Genomic DNA, 19,773 nt, shown 5'->3' on the forward strand with positions numbered 1-19,773 from the left:
TAAATCTTACTTCAGCTTCTTCTCGGTTTCCTCAGCCATTTCCTTTTTCAGGAATTCCAGCTCCTTCTCATGCTCTTTCCTTAGTGATCGAAGATCTTTTTGTAGTCTGGTGTAATCTTTGTGGAGCTTCTGTTTCTCGTTCTCAGCCTCTACCAGCTTTCTCTGAAGATCATTCTCTGAGGTGTTTGTATTGTTGATTAGGCACTCATTAACAGTCTCCCCATTTCCTTGAGGTGAACTCTGTTGTGCTTTTAGCTCATTTTCTTTCTCTTGTAACCTCTGCTGCAAATCTTGGAGTTTCTCCTCATATTCCTTCACCAACAAGTCCTTTTGACTTGTCCAATCACCTTGGTTCTCGATAGTGTCCATGTTTTCCTTGGCCACTAACATTGCAGGCTCCATTCCTAATCTACTGCTGGACATTTGCAGAGAAACATGTTCCTTCTCAACTTCATCAATCTGTTTCTCCTTAATCTGTTCTTGAAGATCCAAGCATGTCTGCTGAAGCTCCTGCACTCGAGTTGTCTGTTCAAGCAGGTCTGCTTTAAGGCGACTTACCTCGGTTTGGTAGTTTGCAATCTGCTCATTAGATTCTGAGAGTTTGGTCTCAAGCTCTCCAAGTCTTGAAGAAGTTTCTATAGCAGCAGTAGCAGATTGCTCCTCTTTTGCAGAAATGTCTTTATGAAGAGCAGCAAGCTTCTCTTCATACATATCTTTTAAGTTTTGCAGAGAGGCCTCTCTTTCCTCATTTTCTCTCTGCTGCAATTCTTGTAGATGTTTTGCATGCTCTTCCTTTAATTTTGAAGTGGCCTCCTCCATTGTCTTCTCAACTTCCTCTAGAAACTTTATACGTTCTTCTTTTTCATTCTGGGTTTGCTTGATGCCTTCCAACTGCATCTGCAAGTCTTTGATAGCCTGCTCCTTTTCCTCAATTTGTGATGTCAACTGTTTACGAATCATGCCAATCTTTTGCTCTGCCTTCTTCTTCAACTCAGCTACTTTACCAGCCGTTTCAGCGGACGCCTTTTCTTGGACTGCCTTCACAGCCTCTTCATTCACTCTCAGGATCTCAGCCTTCTCCCTCTCAAAGTCATTCCGCTGGGATTCCAGTTCCTGTTTGGCTGTTTCAACATCTTTCCTCAAAGACTGAAGACTTTCCTCAGTTTTCTGGATCAGGGCACTGTTTTGAGCCCTTTGGTCCTGAGCTTCCTGCACCTGCTTCATCAACTCCATCTTTTCGCTCTCCCTAATGGTAAGGTGCTGCTGCAAATCAGCTGCGAGTTGTTCTCGCTCTTTTGTCCGCAACTCTAGCTGCTCCTCCAGATCACAAACTTTTTTTGAGCAGCTTTCCAGCTCTGAGGTCAAGGCATGAACCCTCTGTTTTTTCTCACTAAGAGCCTGGTCCATCTCGGACTTGGTAATGGAGTGATTGTCAATGCTGGCAGTGAGCATCTGAAGTTGTTCGTCCTTCTCCACAATCTGCCTCTCCATGTCTGCAACTTTATCTTGAAGAGACTTAACAGTGCTGTGACTCTGACTGAACTTCTTTTTCAGCTCAGAGAACTTATTCCTGAGTGAGTCTACCTGCTCTTGTAGCAAGGTCTTCTCTTTTTCTAGCCTTCCCACCGTCTCCCCAGTTTGACATGTTGCTCTTTCCTTGTCCTCACTGTGCTGCTGATTCAGCAGAGATATGGCTTGTTTCTTCTCAGTTAAGCTACGTGCTAACTGGGTCTTCAAGTCATTTATGACAGAATCTAGATTGCGGAGTTGCAAAACATTTGCTTTGAGATTTTCTGATATGTGTTCTTTTTCCTCACGGAGCAGCTGGATTTGAAGGTCTTTCTCAGAAAATACCTGGGAGCGATTATCTGCATCAGTTTGCAGAGACTCCCTTTCGGTTTGTAAGGCTTTCAGAGTCTCTGAACTTGAACTTAACTGAAGAGTCACTTCATCAAGAGAGCTCTTTAGATCATGGTTCTCATCCAAAGTCTGCTGAAGTTCTTTCTCTAAAGTGCTAATTCTGTTGTCCTTCGTCGTGATAATATTTCTTAGATATGTGACCTTATTCTGATGATCTATGACCCGGCGTTGTAACTCCCCAACTCGTTCCTCAACTTTCTTGCACAGGTCAACAGAGAAGCCATCTAACTTAGCCTGGACTTCCTGACAACACTGCTCAAATTCCTTTGTGATGGCACACAATTGTGCCTGGAACTCTTTTTCTTTATTTTGGAGTTCAGCAGTTTTTTCTTCAAGTGTCCTCTGGAGATCTTCACCCTCTTTACACTTGGACGTTTCAAGCATATTCAGCCTTTGCTGGGTGTGTACCAACTCTTCAGATATGCTCTGCAATTTCTCCTTACTAGTTTCTTCAATCCTTCTCAGTTCATCCTGCAAAAGGTTTCTTTCATTTAAGGCTTGGTTCAGATTCTTATCCATGGTTTCGGCTTGTCTTTTAAGTAAACCCTCCCCTTCAGATAAACTTTCCAGCTTGCTTGCAGCCTCCCTGAGCTCTGTCTGTAGTTTTTGCACAGTGGTTTCTCTCATGGCAAGCTCCTCCCTGAGGTTCTGGATGTCTTTCATAACCTGTTCCTTTTCTTCCCTGCTGGCCGAAAGCAGCTGAGAGATCTCCTCCAACTCTTGGGCTTTTTCTTGCAAAGACTGAGCATGTTTTTCTTGCAACTCCTCCTCATGCTGGCTGAGTTTCTCCTGCCAGCGACGGATAAGATCTTCCTGCTCCTGTTTATGAGTCAACTGAAGCTTGTCTAAGTGCTCTTTGTGATTGGCCTCCAAATCAGACACAGTGGTGCTGAGGCCCTCAGAGCTTGCCCTCAGGATTTTCTCTTTCAGTTGCTGGTCTTTCAGTTCTATCTCTTGAGCTTTCTTGGATAACTCCGCTTTGGCATTCTCCTCTTGATCCTGAAGCTGCTTCTTCAACTTGTCCTGTGCTTCTTTGTGTTTCTGTCTTAATTTCTCCATCTTATTTTCCTGCGATTTCAGCTTGCAATCCATGTCTTTCCTAATGTTCTCAAGTTTCTTCTCGTGAGAACTCTTCTGCTCATCCAGCTGCTTCCTCAATCGGTTTTGCTCCTCTTGCATTGTATTGCAGGTTGCAGCATGCAAATTTTCTTTTTCCAATAGTTCTCTCTTGACTTGCTCAATCTTCTGCACAAGTTCCTGAAGTTCACTTGTCTTTTGTTCAACACACACTTCTTTCTCCCGACTATCATTACGCACTGCCTCAAGGGTTTGCTCAAGATCTTTCACTTGATTCTTGGTTTGCTGGAGTTCTTCTGTGAGTGTGCTAATCTGAGATCTTGATTCCTCCAGGGCCTCTTTATTTGACTGTTCCCCGAGTCGAAGCTCCTCCAACTGCACACCTCCTTCTTGTAAAGTCTTTTCTCTAAGCACATGTTCCTCTAGTGCTTTTTCCTTCTCCTCCAACACAATCTTCATCTGATTTATCTCTTCTTTCAGCATTTTCTCCACCCCTGCAAACGACTGTTCATTCTGTTTCACAGCTTCAATCTCAGCCTCAAACTCTTGTCTTGCGGTTTCACTGGTGGTCTCCACAGCAGACAGTCTTTCTTCTGTCTGTTGTTTACTATTCAGTACCTCACTAAGCTCAGAAGACAGGGCCTCAATCTCGGTTTGTTTGTCACTCAGTTTATCAAGCATCTTTTTATTCATGTCTTCCACATGAGAATGGAACTGTTCCTCCTTGTCTTTCAGTATAGATTCAATTTCTACTTTATGTTTCTGCACAAGTTCCTCCAAAGCAGCATCATGCTGCTGATTGAGGGCTGTTATCTGCTCTGTCTTTGTCTTTTCTAGCTCTTGCTTATGTGCTTCTTCTAGAGCAGCTATTGCAGCCTCATGTTTCTTTCTGTGCTCTTCCAGTTGCGCAGAGACATCATCCGACTTGGCAGAATCCTTCTCCGAGCTACCTAGACAACTCTCAATTTCTTGAATTCTCTGAAAAAACAAGACAATTTTAGGAAATGTACAGTGCTAAAATATGTCATTGCTTTCATTCACATTCTAATTAAAGCTGGCTTCAAAGCTATGGGTTAATTTGGCTATTCAACTACCTTAAAGATATCCTGCTGATCTATCCTCAGATAAGGTGGAAGATAAACTCACCGTTCTGGCTGACTCCAACTCTAGCTGTAGTTCCTTGGCTTTGTTTTCCCCCTCAGACTGAATTGCAGCTTTCTGCAGCGCTGCCTCCTCCAGAGCGAGAGATGCCTGCTGTTCTCTTTCCTGTGCTGACCGCAACAATTCCTCACGACACTGCTCCTGAGGTAAATAAAGAGTAATGGTGCAAATAGCTTAGGAAACACCTACAACCAAATAGCTAATATTTGCATTAACTAATAAGTTACAAGAGAAATGAAAACTAGGGCATACCACAGCTTGTTTGATCTGGACACTTAGTTCCTGTTCTTTGTTAGCCAAAGCCTCTGAATGTAACCGCTCCATTTCTGCTATCCTGTCCTCTGAGGATTTCTGAAAAGAAAGAAATCGCGGCAAAATATTAATATTTGCCAGGTTTGATGGACATTTTAAAATACTAACACACTAATGTTCACAACGCAAAACTCTCTTTCCAGTCCATCTAGACCATTTTGTGAAATTTTGTCATATGAAAAAGTTATGGAGGAAAAAAACAACAATGATAAATACAATAGAACTTAATATTTTACCAAAAAGTGTTAATCTCACATTGCATTCATTTGCATTCAAAGTATATTTAACATTTTCACATGGACAAGCTCAAAAGTTTCACGATAAGAATTGGAAATATCTCAGTTAACTATTCCCCAAAGCATCAAGCTTTGGCGAAATAATCAGCGGACTCAAAATGTCACTATTCTATGAATTATTGGCAAGGGAAACAGAGACATACTTCATGCGTCTTTGTTATGGCAAGGATTATGAGACCTGATGAATGAAACAGAACTGAATTTCTTTGTCAAAAATAAAGCTCTAGCTCAGATACATGCAGGCAGAATGGTGGGCTGTAAATGTGGCATCAATTTGGTCAATTTTGATTTACTACTGCCCTTTAGTTAGTGAATCATACTCCAATACACAAAGGAAGAGACTAAAGGTGTGCAGATCCATAAAAACACACAGGTTTCATGGGAACTGTGCAGTCATGAACGTTTAACCGCTCATCCAGACAAATCTCAGGATGAATGTGACACTGTGAGTGGAATGATGGCTTTTCCAGGCAAAATAACTTTAAACAGGTCAAATACAAATGGGGACAGAGAAAAGGCAAAAGCAGCATATCAAAATGCAATTCAAAATGATTTAATATTCTTAATCCTAGTGTCTAAATTAAAGCATCTCCGCAAAAGCATCCAATGTGTGACAGGATGTAGCTCTCAAAAAATACTGATGTTGAGAAGTTACATCTGTGAAAACAAATGAAATATGCATGACACAGCAACAGATGCTTTATTAACATGGAAAAGGTCTTTTTATAGTTTTCTGTGGCACAAGCAGTCCAAATTTAGCTTTTCAACCTTCTCTCTGACCCCGTTTTTTCATACACACCTTCATAATGGTGACCACTTCCTGTTTGACCCTGGTCAGCTCCTGTTGCAAGCTTCTCCTCTCTTCCTCGCTGGCCTTCTCCACCTGCTTCACCTGCTCCTCCATGTTCACCTGCAGCTGACGGCGCACCTCCTCTGCACGCTGGGCCACACCTAGAGCTCGCTCCAGCTCTTCAAACGCTGGGAAAGAGTCACATAAAGTGCATTGAGGTCAAGCAGACACAAGAGCGGAAAACTGAGAGAGGAGTCAGTCTCACTCACCGGCTTTCTCTGATTTCTCTTTCTGCTCCTGCAGCTCGTCTTTTTGAGCGAGGGTCTGCTGGAATCTGGAGCGCAGCTGAGCGATCTCCTCTTCCTTCATCTCCAAAGTCTCGTGCATCTGACGCTTGGTTTCAGCAATGACCATTCCCTTCAAAATAATGCCATAGGTGAGCATTAAAGAGGTAGTTCACCCCAAAATTAAATGCATTCATCTCAGATTTTCATGTCTGATCCTCATGCAAAGCTCATATGACTTCAGTGGGGATGTTGATTGATTTTGAAAAGCCCCTGAAAAATGAAACCTCAATTGCACAGTATTGTGGTTACTTTTTCATTTTCTGACATCCACTACTGATTATGTCCAAATAGTCTCTAGCACAAATGTGGTTCCTGCAAACCAGGTTCCTGCCCCGTACAGCAGGTTCTGTACTCAGTTTGAGGACACACATCTAATTGTTTCTGACATATGTTTGGGCTCTTTCACATTCCATACAATGACCCAAGTGGCAATGATCTCTATCCTGCAGGGTGAGGGTCAAAGGCTAAACACAACATGACTGATTTGATCACAACTCAGTAGCAGACAGACAGCTCTACATATTTCACATGAATCTAGCTTAGATGACATCTCAGAGTCTATTTTTTTACCATAGCCTGCAAAATCAACATTCAACCAAGACGAATAAAAAATAAGTAAAAAAAATATATTGTTTCAATGTATTGTATGTTATAGTATATATTGTTATTGGAATATGTTACATATTATTATTATTATTTAAAAATTAAATTTATGAATTTTATATAAAAAATATAAATGTCACAAATAACTTTTTCAAATTTTTTAAATAGGTATACAAAACTGAAAATCAGTAAAGACCGAGGAACAAATAATTATAAAACATAGAACACATTTTATTAGCGATTAAGAAAGTTTGGAGGCACGAACTGCATGCACCTTGATGTAAAATAATGGGAAAAATAACACAGTTTAAATCAAATAAAAATCAGGAACAATACTGTGGAACCAAATAAATGAGAAACGAATGTTAAAAAAAAACTTCCAATATCACCTTAGATAAATGGCAGGTCAACAGGCTTTTCAAAATCCAAAATATTTTTAAAACGGGCGCTTTTACATGTCGTTCTGAAACTCTTCTGCCATCGTCTTATCTGTCTCACCTCAGTCACTCTCCTCAGGTGATAAATGAAATCTGATCTGTGATGACTGACTGTCGTTCGTTCGGTGTGCTGCTTTGAGCAGCCGTGTTCAGTTCTAATTGTAATGTCTGTTCTTTAACTGAACTAAATAATTTTTATTACTATTAAAAAATCTAAATGGTGGTGAGGGACGGTGCAGCGGTGGACAAGTGATGTAACCGGTGTTGCGGCTTAACACCGGTATCACCGCCAAGATAGCTGCAAACCTAATATATATGTGCAACTTTTTAATAATAAAAAAATATGAAAAATAATGAAAATGTATAAAAATATTATTTCAAATGATTAATAATTATTGAATCATTTACTTATTATAATTATACATTATGTATGTTATTTTATACATTTATTTCATGTACTAACATTTTATTATTATTATTTTCAATTACATGCTTTATTAGTATTATTATAAAAAAAATAATGAAATATATGTATTTCTATCAATATATTAGGGGTGACCCCGAATAGTCGATGCTTCTATTGGAGGAGCCTGATTCGACTCCTAATCTCACAGTCGAATATTCGCGGGGTGTTATGATCATGCCATTTTGGAAATATGGGGGTGCTCAAATCTTTGATTTCACATAAAACTACCAGTTTTCTCCCAATAAGTTAAAATACAGCCTATTAAAATAATGCTGTAAATAAGAATCTGAAAAGAAAGAAGCTTCAAATAAATATAAATATATTTAACATGAGTGAATAAATCCAACCACCCCTATAGATTTAAGTTTCACTTTCCATAATCTGTGACGGACAGAGGAGCATCTGGGCGGCAGGGTTTTAGCCTAAATCTTTAACAAGACTCAAATTGACACAGGCAGACTGAAAGACTGGATTTTTTCGATCAAGTAGGGTACAACTTACCGATTTCAAAACATTTCAGCCGGTTTATATATCGTGTAGCCTATATTAATCATCTCATATATGATGCATTTGGTTGAGTAAAGTGCTTCATTGAAGTACAGTGATTATCTCTTAAGCGCGCGCAGCATGAGCAGGACAAACAACAATGAATGCATAATATTAATAACTATGACTGGGACTGCCATATACATAACATTATGATGAGAACACTATTATAATACAATGCTGTGAAGTTTTAGAGTTTAGCTGCCATGTTTCTACACGTTGCGTGAAGAACACGTCCACAAAAGGAGCCGCGCAGACACGTTCATGACATGTCCATTTGGGGCATTGTGTAGATGGCCTATAAGTCGTAATATTAATATTATGTTGTATAAATAACGAAGCGTATTCTATAGGCTATGAGATAAATGATGAGTTAAATCCTTGAAAAATGAGTTAAAAACCTGCTATCAAAAGCTTCATTCTACTGGTCTTCTTCAGCGCGTGCAGCTCAAAACAGAAATGCAGAATAATAACTACTGTCATACACATAACGTTATAATGAGAGCACTACTGTAAAAATTTTTTTTTAATCTTTTAATCAAACCATAAAACATTATTTACCCTGTTTGTATCTGCGAGTTGTCCGTTACACATTTCCCTGTGTGTTAACGTCAGTAATTATGACTTTGACTTGACTCTTGATTTTTTTGTATTTTGCCCCGCCCCCAAACATATGATTCGACTATCAGTCGAATATCGGCAAGATTTAAAAATTCCGATTCGACTGAAAATCCTTAGTCGGGGACACACCCCTACAATATAAATAATGTTTCAAATTAATATACATCTATATACATATAAAAATATACTTTTTAAATAATATACAATTTTATGGCTTATAAAAATATTTTAACTGGTCAGTTCACCCTCCATTGGCAGAGAAAAGTTCAATTTGGACCCTGCTTTACCACCGTCCTAAAATAATAACCAAGACATTAACTCCAGTCTTACTTTTATACGCTAACGTGTCAAAGTGAGCGACCCACAGGACATATGTTTTCCGATCATTTTAAAAAGCCTTTCCGGGATAATTCATCTTTGTCTTTCTCTTAGAAGGCCAGGGAATTTGTATTTGTACTTCTACTGATGCTGGCTCACAAACCGTCCTGTGGCAGACGCACAACATAGCTGAACCCTTCTGAGGAGTAAAAGCAAGCGTGTCCTGTTTCTCTCTCACCTTGTCCTGCTCCAGCTGCTCGATGAGGTTCTTGGCGTCTCCCAGCTGCGTGATCAGCTTCGTCTTCTCTGTAGTGTGAAGATCCTGGTAAACACAGATGACAGACGGTGAGTGTGCGATGATGGATCTTAATACTTTACTCTCAGAATAATAATCAACACTTATTGAGCATCTATTATAAAGACCCTAGAGCCAGCTGGTCTAGACAACCTGGATTAGAAAGTGAGATGCTTGGAAACGGCCAGCTGGAAATGTACTGACCTGAAACTTTAACTTGCAAAATGTGGAAAAAAGGTTTGACTGAATATCAAAAACACTTTGCACATCCAATAAGTCTGGCTACACAAAATTTGAACGGTTAAGAATATAAACTATCTTAAGTAGGACGTTTTATCATATTTCTGTTGCGATACACCCAAGAACATGCCAAAAACACTAATGCAAGGTTTTGAAACTGTTAAATGCCTTAGTACTGATCTTCCAGATTAATATAGCATATCTTTCATGACCAAGCGATTATGTTAAAACAGCAACCAAGGAGCTGTGAATAATTATTGATGTCTCCCGCCACAGATAAACGCACACGCACACAAAGCAGGCCACATCCAAATGGAGTCGTCGCACCAGACCGACAATCAAACTTCAATTACAGCCCAGGACAGCAGCCAGCAGTTGTGGCACGTTGCCTCTAGTGCAGAATGCCACTCTGTTACTTCCTGTTTCCTTGAACTGCAGAGTTTTACACTTTTATCCAAAAAATGGCTTTGGATAAAAGTGTCTGCTAAATGAATGAATGTAAATGTAAATAAATGTATTTTTTGATCACAGAGTGCAAAATTGACACTCGACCAAAACCAGACTAAATAATAAAAATAAGCCAAAATATTTAAAACATTTTAAAAATGTATGTGTTTATTACATATTATTGAAAAATTATTTTATTTTTAATTAATTTCATTTATATATCGATATGTATATCATACAGATATTACTCAAATAAACTTAAATGGTATAGAATAAGCAAAAATAAAAGCACAAATATTGTTTTACCTAATTAAAAAAATAAATAAATTCATGTATTATTTATATATTTAATTATACATTATATATTTTATTAATTCTTTAAAATATTTTACATTTATTTCAATTAAGTAATTTATTTATTTATTTTTTATAATCTGTGGTGTTTGCACAGGCAAGATTTATTATTACTATCGTTCAATCTTAACAAACTTCTAGAGCTTAAAATTAAACTTTGGTGCACGACTTTCCAGTGCACTTTGTCTTCAGAAAAAGTACAAAATCTAGTTTTTTTTCTTCTAGTTTAATTTAATGCAGCGCTTCAGTGTTTCACATAAATCTGAAATGATTTAGTGGTCATTTCACAAAGTAAAAGCAGAGTAAATCACTGAGTTGAGCTTCAGCTGGTGTGTTTTAGTGTCAGCGAGTGTGACGGTGAGATCGGAGGGGCTGTAATGTGTGTCCGTATGCTGTTTGAGGCAGGGAGAGGTTAATGTTCACCTCTGCTCTCACAGTCCCGTTGAACGCTGTTCCCACACACAGCACACAAACACATCACATCCACAGGAAACACACTCTCAGCCCTCCGCCTGCTACCTCACAAACGCGAACACACACACACCCCCCTCCAAATACACTCCATTACCATTAATTCAGGAAATAAAACAACACATTACTTAATAAAAAAATAACAAGTAAATAAAAGAAGCCATGCGTGAATAAACCATAATATTTAACAATAAACATGCATGAACAACATAAATAAAAATAAAATAAACCATGCAATATAAAATAAAAAATACAACAGAAAGTAAATAAAAATAAATAAAATAAACTAACAACTTCTGAATGAAAAAATATAAAATTAATAAATAATAATGAATAATATAAATAATATAAACCATGTATTAATAAAATAAAATGTGGCAACAAATATAAAAAAAATTAATAAAATAAGACAAACCATGCATGAATAAAATAATGAAAATTAAAATAAAAACATACATGAATAAAAAAAATATATCAATAAAAATATATTAAAAAATAAATAATGTATAAATAAAATATCAAATGAAAATTAATATATAATAATAAAATAATAAACTCTGCATCAACAAAATACACTAAAATGTATTTAGAAAATAAATAAAATAAACCATATAAGACTAAAATGTAACAAAAAATAAAATAAAACTCAATAAATATAAAAATAAACCATCTATGAATTAAAAAAAAACAATAATCACAAAATTTAAAAAACAAAAAAATAAATGAATGACATAAAATAAAATACAAAAAATATTAAACTACAACAAACCCTGCATGAATAAAATAAAATAATAAAATAATATAAAAATAAAAATTAATAAAATAAAAGGTTATTTTGGTTATTTCATATTATTTGGTGAAGCTCAATAATCACCTCATGCTGGGTTTGAACCTGTAACCTTTCAGTTGCCATTCCAGGTCTTTAACTACTAGATATACACCAGATATAGATATAGATATATTTAACTACTAGATATACACCAACTAAAAATCCACAAATAACCCAGCTAAGCAAAAACTAGATGTTCTTCATGTTTTGTCTTATTTAATGTTTCTGTACCTTCATTTTCTCAAGCTCTTGCAGTCTCTCCTGTAGCTGCTGCTGTAAAACCTCGTTCTCGCTGGTCAGCTGAGCGGTGCGCTCTTTACTGGATCGAATCATCTCTTTACATCTCTGCAGGAGACTCTCTTGCCTTTTGATTCGCTTCTGAAGTGCCTCAAGGTCCACTGCGCTGCCCGGCTCTCCGCTGCCCTCTGCTGCCCTCACACACAAAACACAAACAAGTTGAAGACGACTTAGTGTAGAAAAATGTTCTGTGCACTTGGAAACCTGCACACACCTGTGTTAAGCGTTGAGTCTTTCGAGGGGCTCTGAATGTCAGTATTTGCATCGACCGTATCTGTAGACTGAGAGGTTTCGACCTCTGATGAAAGCACACCTCCAGACGCCTGCAGACGTTTCTTCAAGAGAGACACCTGAAGACAAACAGCTTCAGTGTCACCTCGGATTGCTAGGAAATGCACAATGCAAGATAAACACACAGAAAACACACTTGCGTCTGAAGCACAGTGATCATCTGGTCCTTCTCCTCGAGAGCAGCATCAAACTCCTCCTGCAGGTGTTTCTTGGCCTGCTGGTCCATCTGAAGCTCCTGAGGAGGACATATGAGGCTCACTAGTTCAATATTGAAAAAATATAAAACTATATACTAATATTAAAGTCTAAAAATGATATATTTATGTAACATGTTATAGAAATAATTCAAAAGTATTTTAAGAAATGCATATATATAAATTATATATTAATATAATATGTATAAATCTAAAATATTATATAAAAATAACAATTTGAAAAAATGCATATCTACATATATACAGCATAATATCAATTTGAATGATTAATTAAAAATAAAAAGCACATTAAATCCATACAATTTTTTCATTTATTTATTCACGCATGTATTTTTTTCATGCCAAGGTTATTATAGTTAATTACAACTAAAAACTTTATTATTTTTACACATTTATATTTATTATTTTACTTTAGTTTTCTTGATGTACTAAAATGAATAAAGTAAAAAAAAAATCATAATTATATAGACATTTAACAAACTACTAAAAATGACAAAAACGCAACAAAATTACAAAAATTTTAACTGAAATTAAAATGAAAAAAAAAAACTGATTCAATTGTATATAACGCTATCCCAATGATACTAAAATAACACAGCTTCATGCATGGTTTATTTTTATTTTATTTATGATTTATTTTATTTTATATTGTCACATTAAATTAAATTAATTTTTATTTTATTTTTTAATATATTGTGCCCAATCCTCTCACAATCAATCAAAAGCAGAGAGACTAAACTGTCTCTGAAAGACGTTAGCTGAATTGTGAATGCCGTTTCATGCTGCCTTTAGGTTCACAGTGTGAAGCGAGCAGTAATAGAGATATCAGCGGTAGAAAAGCATTGACGGCAGAGCCTGTGATGAAGAATTAATGTGTGTGCCAGACGAACCTCCCTGAGCTCCCCTATTCTTCTCAGGGCTTTATCTTGACTCTGGCTGAGGATGGCCTGAGAGACACACACACAGAGATGAATGACAGACTGATATCAGCAGAGCAAATACAGCAACTCATTAAAGGAAAGACATCTCCAGCTGCACTCAAACTACAGCCATTTATTCTGCTGCGTTGACAATATGAAATTACCTGCGTCTTCTCTTTATCCCGGAGTACGGTTCGGTAAGCTGTAACCAACTGAGAGAGAGAGGAAAGAGAGAGAAAACATCAGCCTAGTACTGTCCCATTCCTAAATCAGCGATCACGTCTGATCAGAAGTGTACAATCTACATTATTGACTAGTGGATTAGTTTGGTCACTAGTCACAACTGTGTACGACTCAACTAGTTGAAGGTCAGGTGTTGATACCAGGAGGACAATCCCTCTTTTCAGTGGTGGGCAATATACTCCATAAAATGTACACATTTTTAAGGAAATGTAAATAAAAAAACTACTGAAAAAAAAATGCAATGGGCCTTCTGACAACTAAAGTAAAGGAGGGAATTTAAATTGTCATGTGCATAATAATATTAACAACAACAATATATAATAATAATAATTATTATTATTATTATTATTATAAATGTAACTTCAGTTATCATTTGTAATTGGATTTCAGTTATTTTAGTATTATTTATATTATTTGTTTATATTTTCAGTTTTTATTTTAGTTTAAGTTTTAGTAATTTTGTTATATATTTTATCATGTTTCTTAGTTCTTTTTAAAATATTCCTATATTGCTTGACTTCTTAAAATATTTCTATAGCTTTAAAACATTTTATTTCTGTTTTAATTTGACTTAATTGATTCAGTTAGTTGCCAATTTTCATTCAAATTTGTTGTAATTTTTGTTTTCAATTTTTAAAACTTTTCTATTTTTGATGGATGATTTTAGCACTTTAGTTTAAATATAATTTTGTTATGTTTTGTAATTTTTATTAGTTTTTTTATAGTTCTATAAAACTTTCATTTTTATTTCCATTTTAACTTCATTAATTGATGGATGGATGGTTTTAGTACTTGAAGATATTTTTAGTTGCCAATTTTAATTCAATTTTTTGTTTACATTTTTTAAGTTTATGCCTGTCAAAGATTTTTTTTCTTAAAATTTTCAATTTATATTTCATTTTATTTCAGCTTTCTATCAATTACCAAAAATATTTTTTTATAGCTTTAGTGTTGGTTAACAATAACAACACTGTTTCATTTAAGAACAGGTCTCATTTTACATAAATGTGATGTAAGGAATGAAAAAATCTATTCCATTATATCCTGGGCAAATATACACGTGTGTGTGTGTGTGTGTGTGTGTATACATTAGTGCTGTTAAACGATCAATCGCATCAAAAATAAAAGTTTTTGTTTACATAATATATGTGTATACTGTGTATATTTATTATGTATATATAAATACAAACACATGCATGTATATATTTATGAAAAATATGTTATGTTTATATATATTTTAAAAGAAATTCAAACAATAAATACCGTTTTGTGGCTCTTCAATGTTGTGACAGATCACTTTATTGCCTCAGTTCAAACACGTGAACCAATCGTCTTTTCATATTTACTTAAAGCATGAATACACATCAGAAAGTGTTTTATTTCAACCGCGGAACACACCATTTTTCAAGTTTAAGTCCACCGAAGTTAATCTACTCTCCTGTCTGATTTGTGGTTAAGGCTGGAAGGCATACAGCTGCAGCTACTAGGCATGCGCATTTACATTACACAGACAACAATATAACGTGAAACCTATAAAAATGGTTTTTTAAAAAAAAAAACATAACACCATAGTTTCATCACTTTAGAGTGTCGCAGTGGCCGTCTTTTTGCAGTAAAGGACCTGTCATAGTTTACTGAGTGGGAAAACGACATGAAGCAACGCGAGGTTAAAGGTGCCATAGAATGCATCGATACAATATTTTAAATTGTTCTCTGATATCTACATAGAAGGTATGTGGCTTAGGTAAGGGCAAAAAATCTCCAGAAACAGGCCGTAGCTGATGGCGGGTAGCAGTGGCAGCACATAATCGCTGCGTTCTGATTGGTCAGATCGCCTGTCAATCAAGCTCTTTGCGAAAGGTCAATTGTGAGTTTGAATTTTTATTTATTTTTTAAAGGCAGAATTGGGAAATGTTGAGTTCATATCCCATCATCTGGGCTTTTTTTCTCAGAATTGCAAGATAAAAATTCACAATTACAAGACGAATAGTCCAGATTGTGAGATACAAACTTGCAGTTGAGAGAAAAAAAATATTAAATTGCAATTAGTGTTTTATTTTTTAATCCATTAAGGTAATTATGACTTACATTGTTTTTACAATTGTGAGATAATATCTCATACTTCTGACATTTTTTCTAAAAACAAAGTGTCACAACTACCTTGTAATCTTGCATAGTGACAATATAACAAGCACTGTGTGCTTTTGTGTTTGACTTCTCGCAGAAGTAGTACATGTAATCTGAGACCCTCCCCTACAAAATGACTAGAAAATCATAATTAGATCTGATCTCAAATCATCAAACAGTCTGACTGCTCACCTCTGAGTACTTCCCCCTGTAATTGCCGAGGCTTCTCTCGACCCGGTGCAGGTGGTTTAAGAGCTGCTCTTTGGGCAGACTCTCAGCGCTGCCGGGCGAATCCTCCGCCTCGCTCTCGATGTCCGACGGAGGGTCATATGCCGGCGACGACTGGGCTTCATTCTCTCCGATGAGAGTGAGCGATTCTCTGGAGGAGCTTCTGACCAGGCTGTCCCGGGAGCCGGAGCGGAAGAGCCCCTCACCGCGGGCCGAACCTCGGAGCAAAGACTCCACAGAAGAAACCTTCTGCTGCAGCTTCTGGGAAAGAGACTGAGACTCCTCTTTCTGGAGGACAATGAATACTTTGAGTATACAAGCATTTTAAATCATGATAATTAGATCAAAAATAAGTACATTCTGTTTAAGGTCAAAGATTCAAATTGTGATCAAGCCCATTACTGAAAAAAACGATTGTTGTTGTTGTTATTAATATAATACTAATTAATCGTATTATTATTATTATTATGTTGTTGTTATTTGTATAATTATTATAAATAATAATAAAGTTATTTAATTTTACTACTAATAAAATAAATTATTTGTAATACTAAGATTAATAATAATAGTAAAAAAGCAATTATTATTAGCTAAATAATAGTAATAATTATTTCATTTACAATATATGATATACTTATTTATATATGATATATTTATATTTATATATATAAATTACATTATTATGCTAACTGTAAATTGGTATTTATACACACCTAATTTGTTGCATTGACTGATTTATGTAGATTTCAATTTAAAAGTAGTATGCTACAGTACGATTATACTGTATACAATAATGAGAACTTGTTTTGAGGGGAAATGTATTTAATTGTCAATAAAACAATGCAAAAGACACATACAATAATGTGCAAAATTCAATTTTTCTTCTGCTCAGCAAGACTACATTTATTTGATAAAATATTTTTACAATTTAAAATGTGTTTTCTTTTTGAATACATTTTAAAGTGTAATTTATTCCTGTGATGCAAAGCTGAATTTTCAGCATCATTACGCCAGTTTTCAGTGTCACATGATCCTTCAGAAATCATTCTAATATACTGATTTGCTGCTCAAGAAACATTTCTTGAAAACAGTTGTGCTGCTTTACATTTTTGTGAAAACTGATACTTTTAAGGATTCTTTGCTGCCATGCCAACAAAAATGCTGGATCACACACTCTGTAAATGGTACTTTGGTACTTCAAATCATCTGTAATGCATGTCATTTAGTCACTTCAGATGCAATGTGAACAGGTGTTTGGCCCACTTTTAACATTTCATGAATGTGAAACACATTAAAGCACATTAACTATTACTTGCCTGAGGAGAAGCGATTCCATCCCCGTTCACACTGCCTCTCGGAGAGCTGCCGGCCGCTTTAATGCTCTGCATCAGAACAGAACCGACAAACATGAGTGAAAGTGTGTCTCTGCAATCAACAGGTGGGGTTAGTATTCCTCCAGCCCATCGTGCTGCACCCCGATTACTCTGGGAGCAATATTAGTGTTTGCTACGAGAAATGCAGGGGCTTCTGGTTACACCAAACCTAACCTCATGCAACTCGGAGAGGAACACAGGGGTTAAACACAAACGTAGACAGCATAACTACTGCGTTACACAAACGAGGAGTTAAACACAGCAGCACTACACTAGCAGCTTTGTCAACGGCAAACAGTCCAAACCCGCTAGAGGAGCTGGTTACTGAGAGCGTGTGCGTTTGGCAGAGTTCAGCAGGAGTTAGACGGCCACAGCATTCTCCCTTAGGTAGATCAAAGAAGTCATGGGTAATGTTACTCGGTTTATAATGGCAGACATGAGAAAGTGTCATCATTGTCAAATTCTGCTTCAGAACCGAATGATTTTTACTACAAATACATAAAAAAAACATTGGAAACAAGGCACATTGGCAAGAATTTACTCTATTAAAATTGTGTTTAAATCTGTGTTTTATGAATTTAAAATCATGCATAAAATAAAATAATAATAATAATACTGTTGTTGTTGTTGTTGTTATCATGATAAATCGTATTAATACTGTTGATGTTTTTCTTATAAATAATAATACAATTATTATTATTAATAATATAATTATAATACATAATAATACTAATACAAATATTAAATAACATATATTATTTATAATAGTACGAATAATGCAATACTAAAAGAAAAAATATAATTATTATAATAATTTATATTATTGCTACTACCACAAATAATCATACATTATTATTATTATACTAATAATTATATATATATATATATATATATATATATATATATATATATATATATATATATATATATATATATATATATATATATATATATATATATATATATATATATATATATATATATATATAATTATCTACTAGCAATAATAATAAAATATATTATTTATAATACTAAGAATAATACTAATAGTACAAATAATAATTATTAGTTATACTACAGCTAATAGTGATAATTTTGTTGTTATTGTAATACTAATACTATAACACTAATCATTATCATCATCATATTATTATTATTAGTTGTTGAAGTAGCAAATAATAGCAGTTTACACTTGGCTAACATGCCTTTATTTGACAGCCATGTAATTCAGTAATATAGTTACTATCACTCCTAAACTGTAATATTGTTGTGGGAGGATGTTCCTATAGAGAACATAAAACCACTGTTGCATTTATCAGTTCATCTGAATGCTGTAGTAAACAGCAAGAAACAAAGAACTTGATTACCAACACAACCACACAATAATTCAGTTAAAATGGAAACATTAGAGAATTGATTCGTCTATTAATGCAAAAAGAAATTTCCTGTTAAAATAAAATGTTGAGTAGGCACCAATAGCCTCATGGACATGTAGCGCAACTGTGCTCGCCAAGACTTGAGTTCGATTCCCGTCTCGAGGCTTCCTGTCTGCGCTCTACTGTCCGGTCCATTAAAGACATAAGAACCCATAAATATAACTTTTAAAAAATAATTCATAAATAAAAAATGCTGAAAACAGCATTTTTATGCAAGACAGTTTAAAACTAGTCGTATTTAAATCAAAATCAACAAGTGAAGCTCACTTTCTGTTTGGTGTAGAAGGCAATCCCTGCACACTTCAGGCCAAAAGTAAAGCCTGTGTTATACGTCCGCGAGTCCGCTAGGGTCCGCTATGGTATGCGTGACGTAAAAATCGGCATCGGAGTAGTGATGGGAAGTTCGGATCATTTTATTGACTCGGACCTTTGAGTCTCGTTCATCAAAATGAACAAATCTTTTTTTGAGTAATTTCGTTCATTTTAGCAAAATATAATTAAAATGTTACGTGTTACTTCCCTAACACATCTACTACTTATGCAAACGTTGATCACACTTCAAACAATACAAAACTATAATGGTATAAGAAACAGAAAAAATATATATTAATTGTTTACCTGGGTCTTTAGTCTATGATTAGCTCACCTCACCTCTTATCTGACAAGTCTTCGGATTTGAGTCGTTCGTTTATCACGTGACAGCTCCATAAGCTAAACCGATGCTGATCAGAGCCGGAAAGAGAATTGATTAGTTCATCTATCGAGTCTTCGGGTTTGAGTCGTTCGTTGGAAAATTGGATAGAGAAATTAGTTTACATTAGTTTACAATTTACAACCTCCCTTACAAAAGGGTGCATAGTTATTATTATTATTAGTAGTAGTATTTATATTATTATTTACTCTTACAGTGATGTATTTCTGGTCTCAAATTGTAGCTTTTCATTTCTTACAGTTTATAAATGTGTGAATTTCTGTCATGATGGTTCTTTTCCATAACACTGAATGTGGTAACAAAGGTAATAAACTAAAGAGTTGGTTATTATTATTATTAAGTCTTATCCCCTCAGACTGCATAGGTTTAGCTTATGTGGCTGTCATGGGATGAACGAACGA

General features: G+C 35.4%; 1 protein-coding gene across 9 annotated transcripts in view; it reads right to left on the minus strand.

Annotated features, from left to right (window-relative positions):
* The window catches only part of LOC306882846 (golgin subfamily A member 4-like), a 40,220-nt gene that overhangs the window by 13,958 nt on the left and 6,489 nt on the right, over nt 1–19,773 (minus strand). For 6 of the 9 annotated variants that reach the window (XR_013785301.1, XM_079437797.1, XM_079437794.1 and 3 more), the window contains 13 exons: nt 17,168–17,233; nt 15,816–16,139; nt 13,418–13,465; nt 13,224–13,280; nt 12,255–12,353; nt 12,042–12,177; nt 11,762–11,958; nt 9,133–9,216; nt 5,826–5,973; nt 5,566–5,744; nt 4,411–4,509; nt 4,144–4,299; nt 11–3,975 (listed from right to left, as the gene is read on the minus strand). Coding sequence is in view for 8 of the 9 variants with exons in the window: in XM_079437797.1 (XP_079293923.1) it covers nt 11–3,975; nt 4,144–4,299; nt 4,411–4,509; nt 5,566–5,744; nt 5,826–5,973; nt 9,133–9,216; nt 11,762–11,958; nt 12,042–12,177; nt 12,255–12,353; nt 13,224–13,280; nt 13,418–13,465; nt 15,816–16,139; nt 17,168–17,233 (5,558 nt within the window). In the remaining variant the exon portion in view is untranslated. The remainder of the gene's footprint in view (nt 1–10; nt 3,976–4,143; nt 4,300–4,410; nt 4,510–5,565; nt 5,745–5,825; nt 5,974–9,132; nt 9,217–11,761; nt 11,959–12,041; nt 12,178–12,254; nt 12,354–13,223; nt 13,281–13,417; nt 13,466–15,815; nt 16,140–17,167; nt 17,234–19,773) is intronic. The other 3 variants (XM_079437799.1, XM_079437798.1, XM_079437795.1) reach the window with 1 other exon arrangement.

The sequence above is a fragment of the Barbus barbus genome (assembly GCF_936440315.1).
Source record: "Barbus barbus genome assembly, chromosome: 16".
Classification (NCBI taxonomy): domain Eukaryota; kingdom Metazoa; phylum Chordata; class Actinopteri; order Cypriniformes; family Cyprinidae; genus Barbus; species Barbus barbus.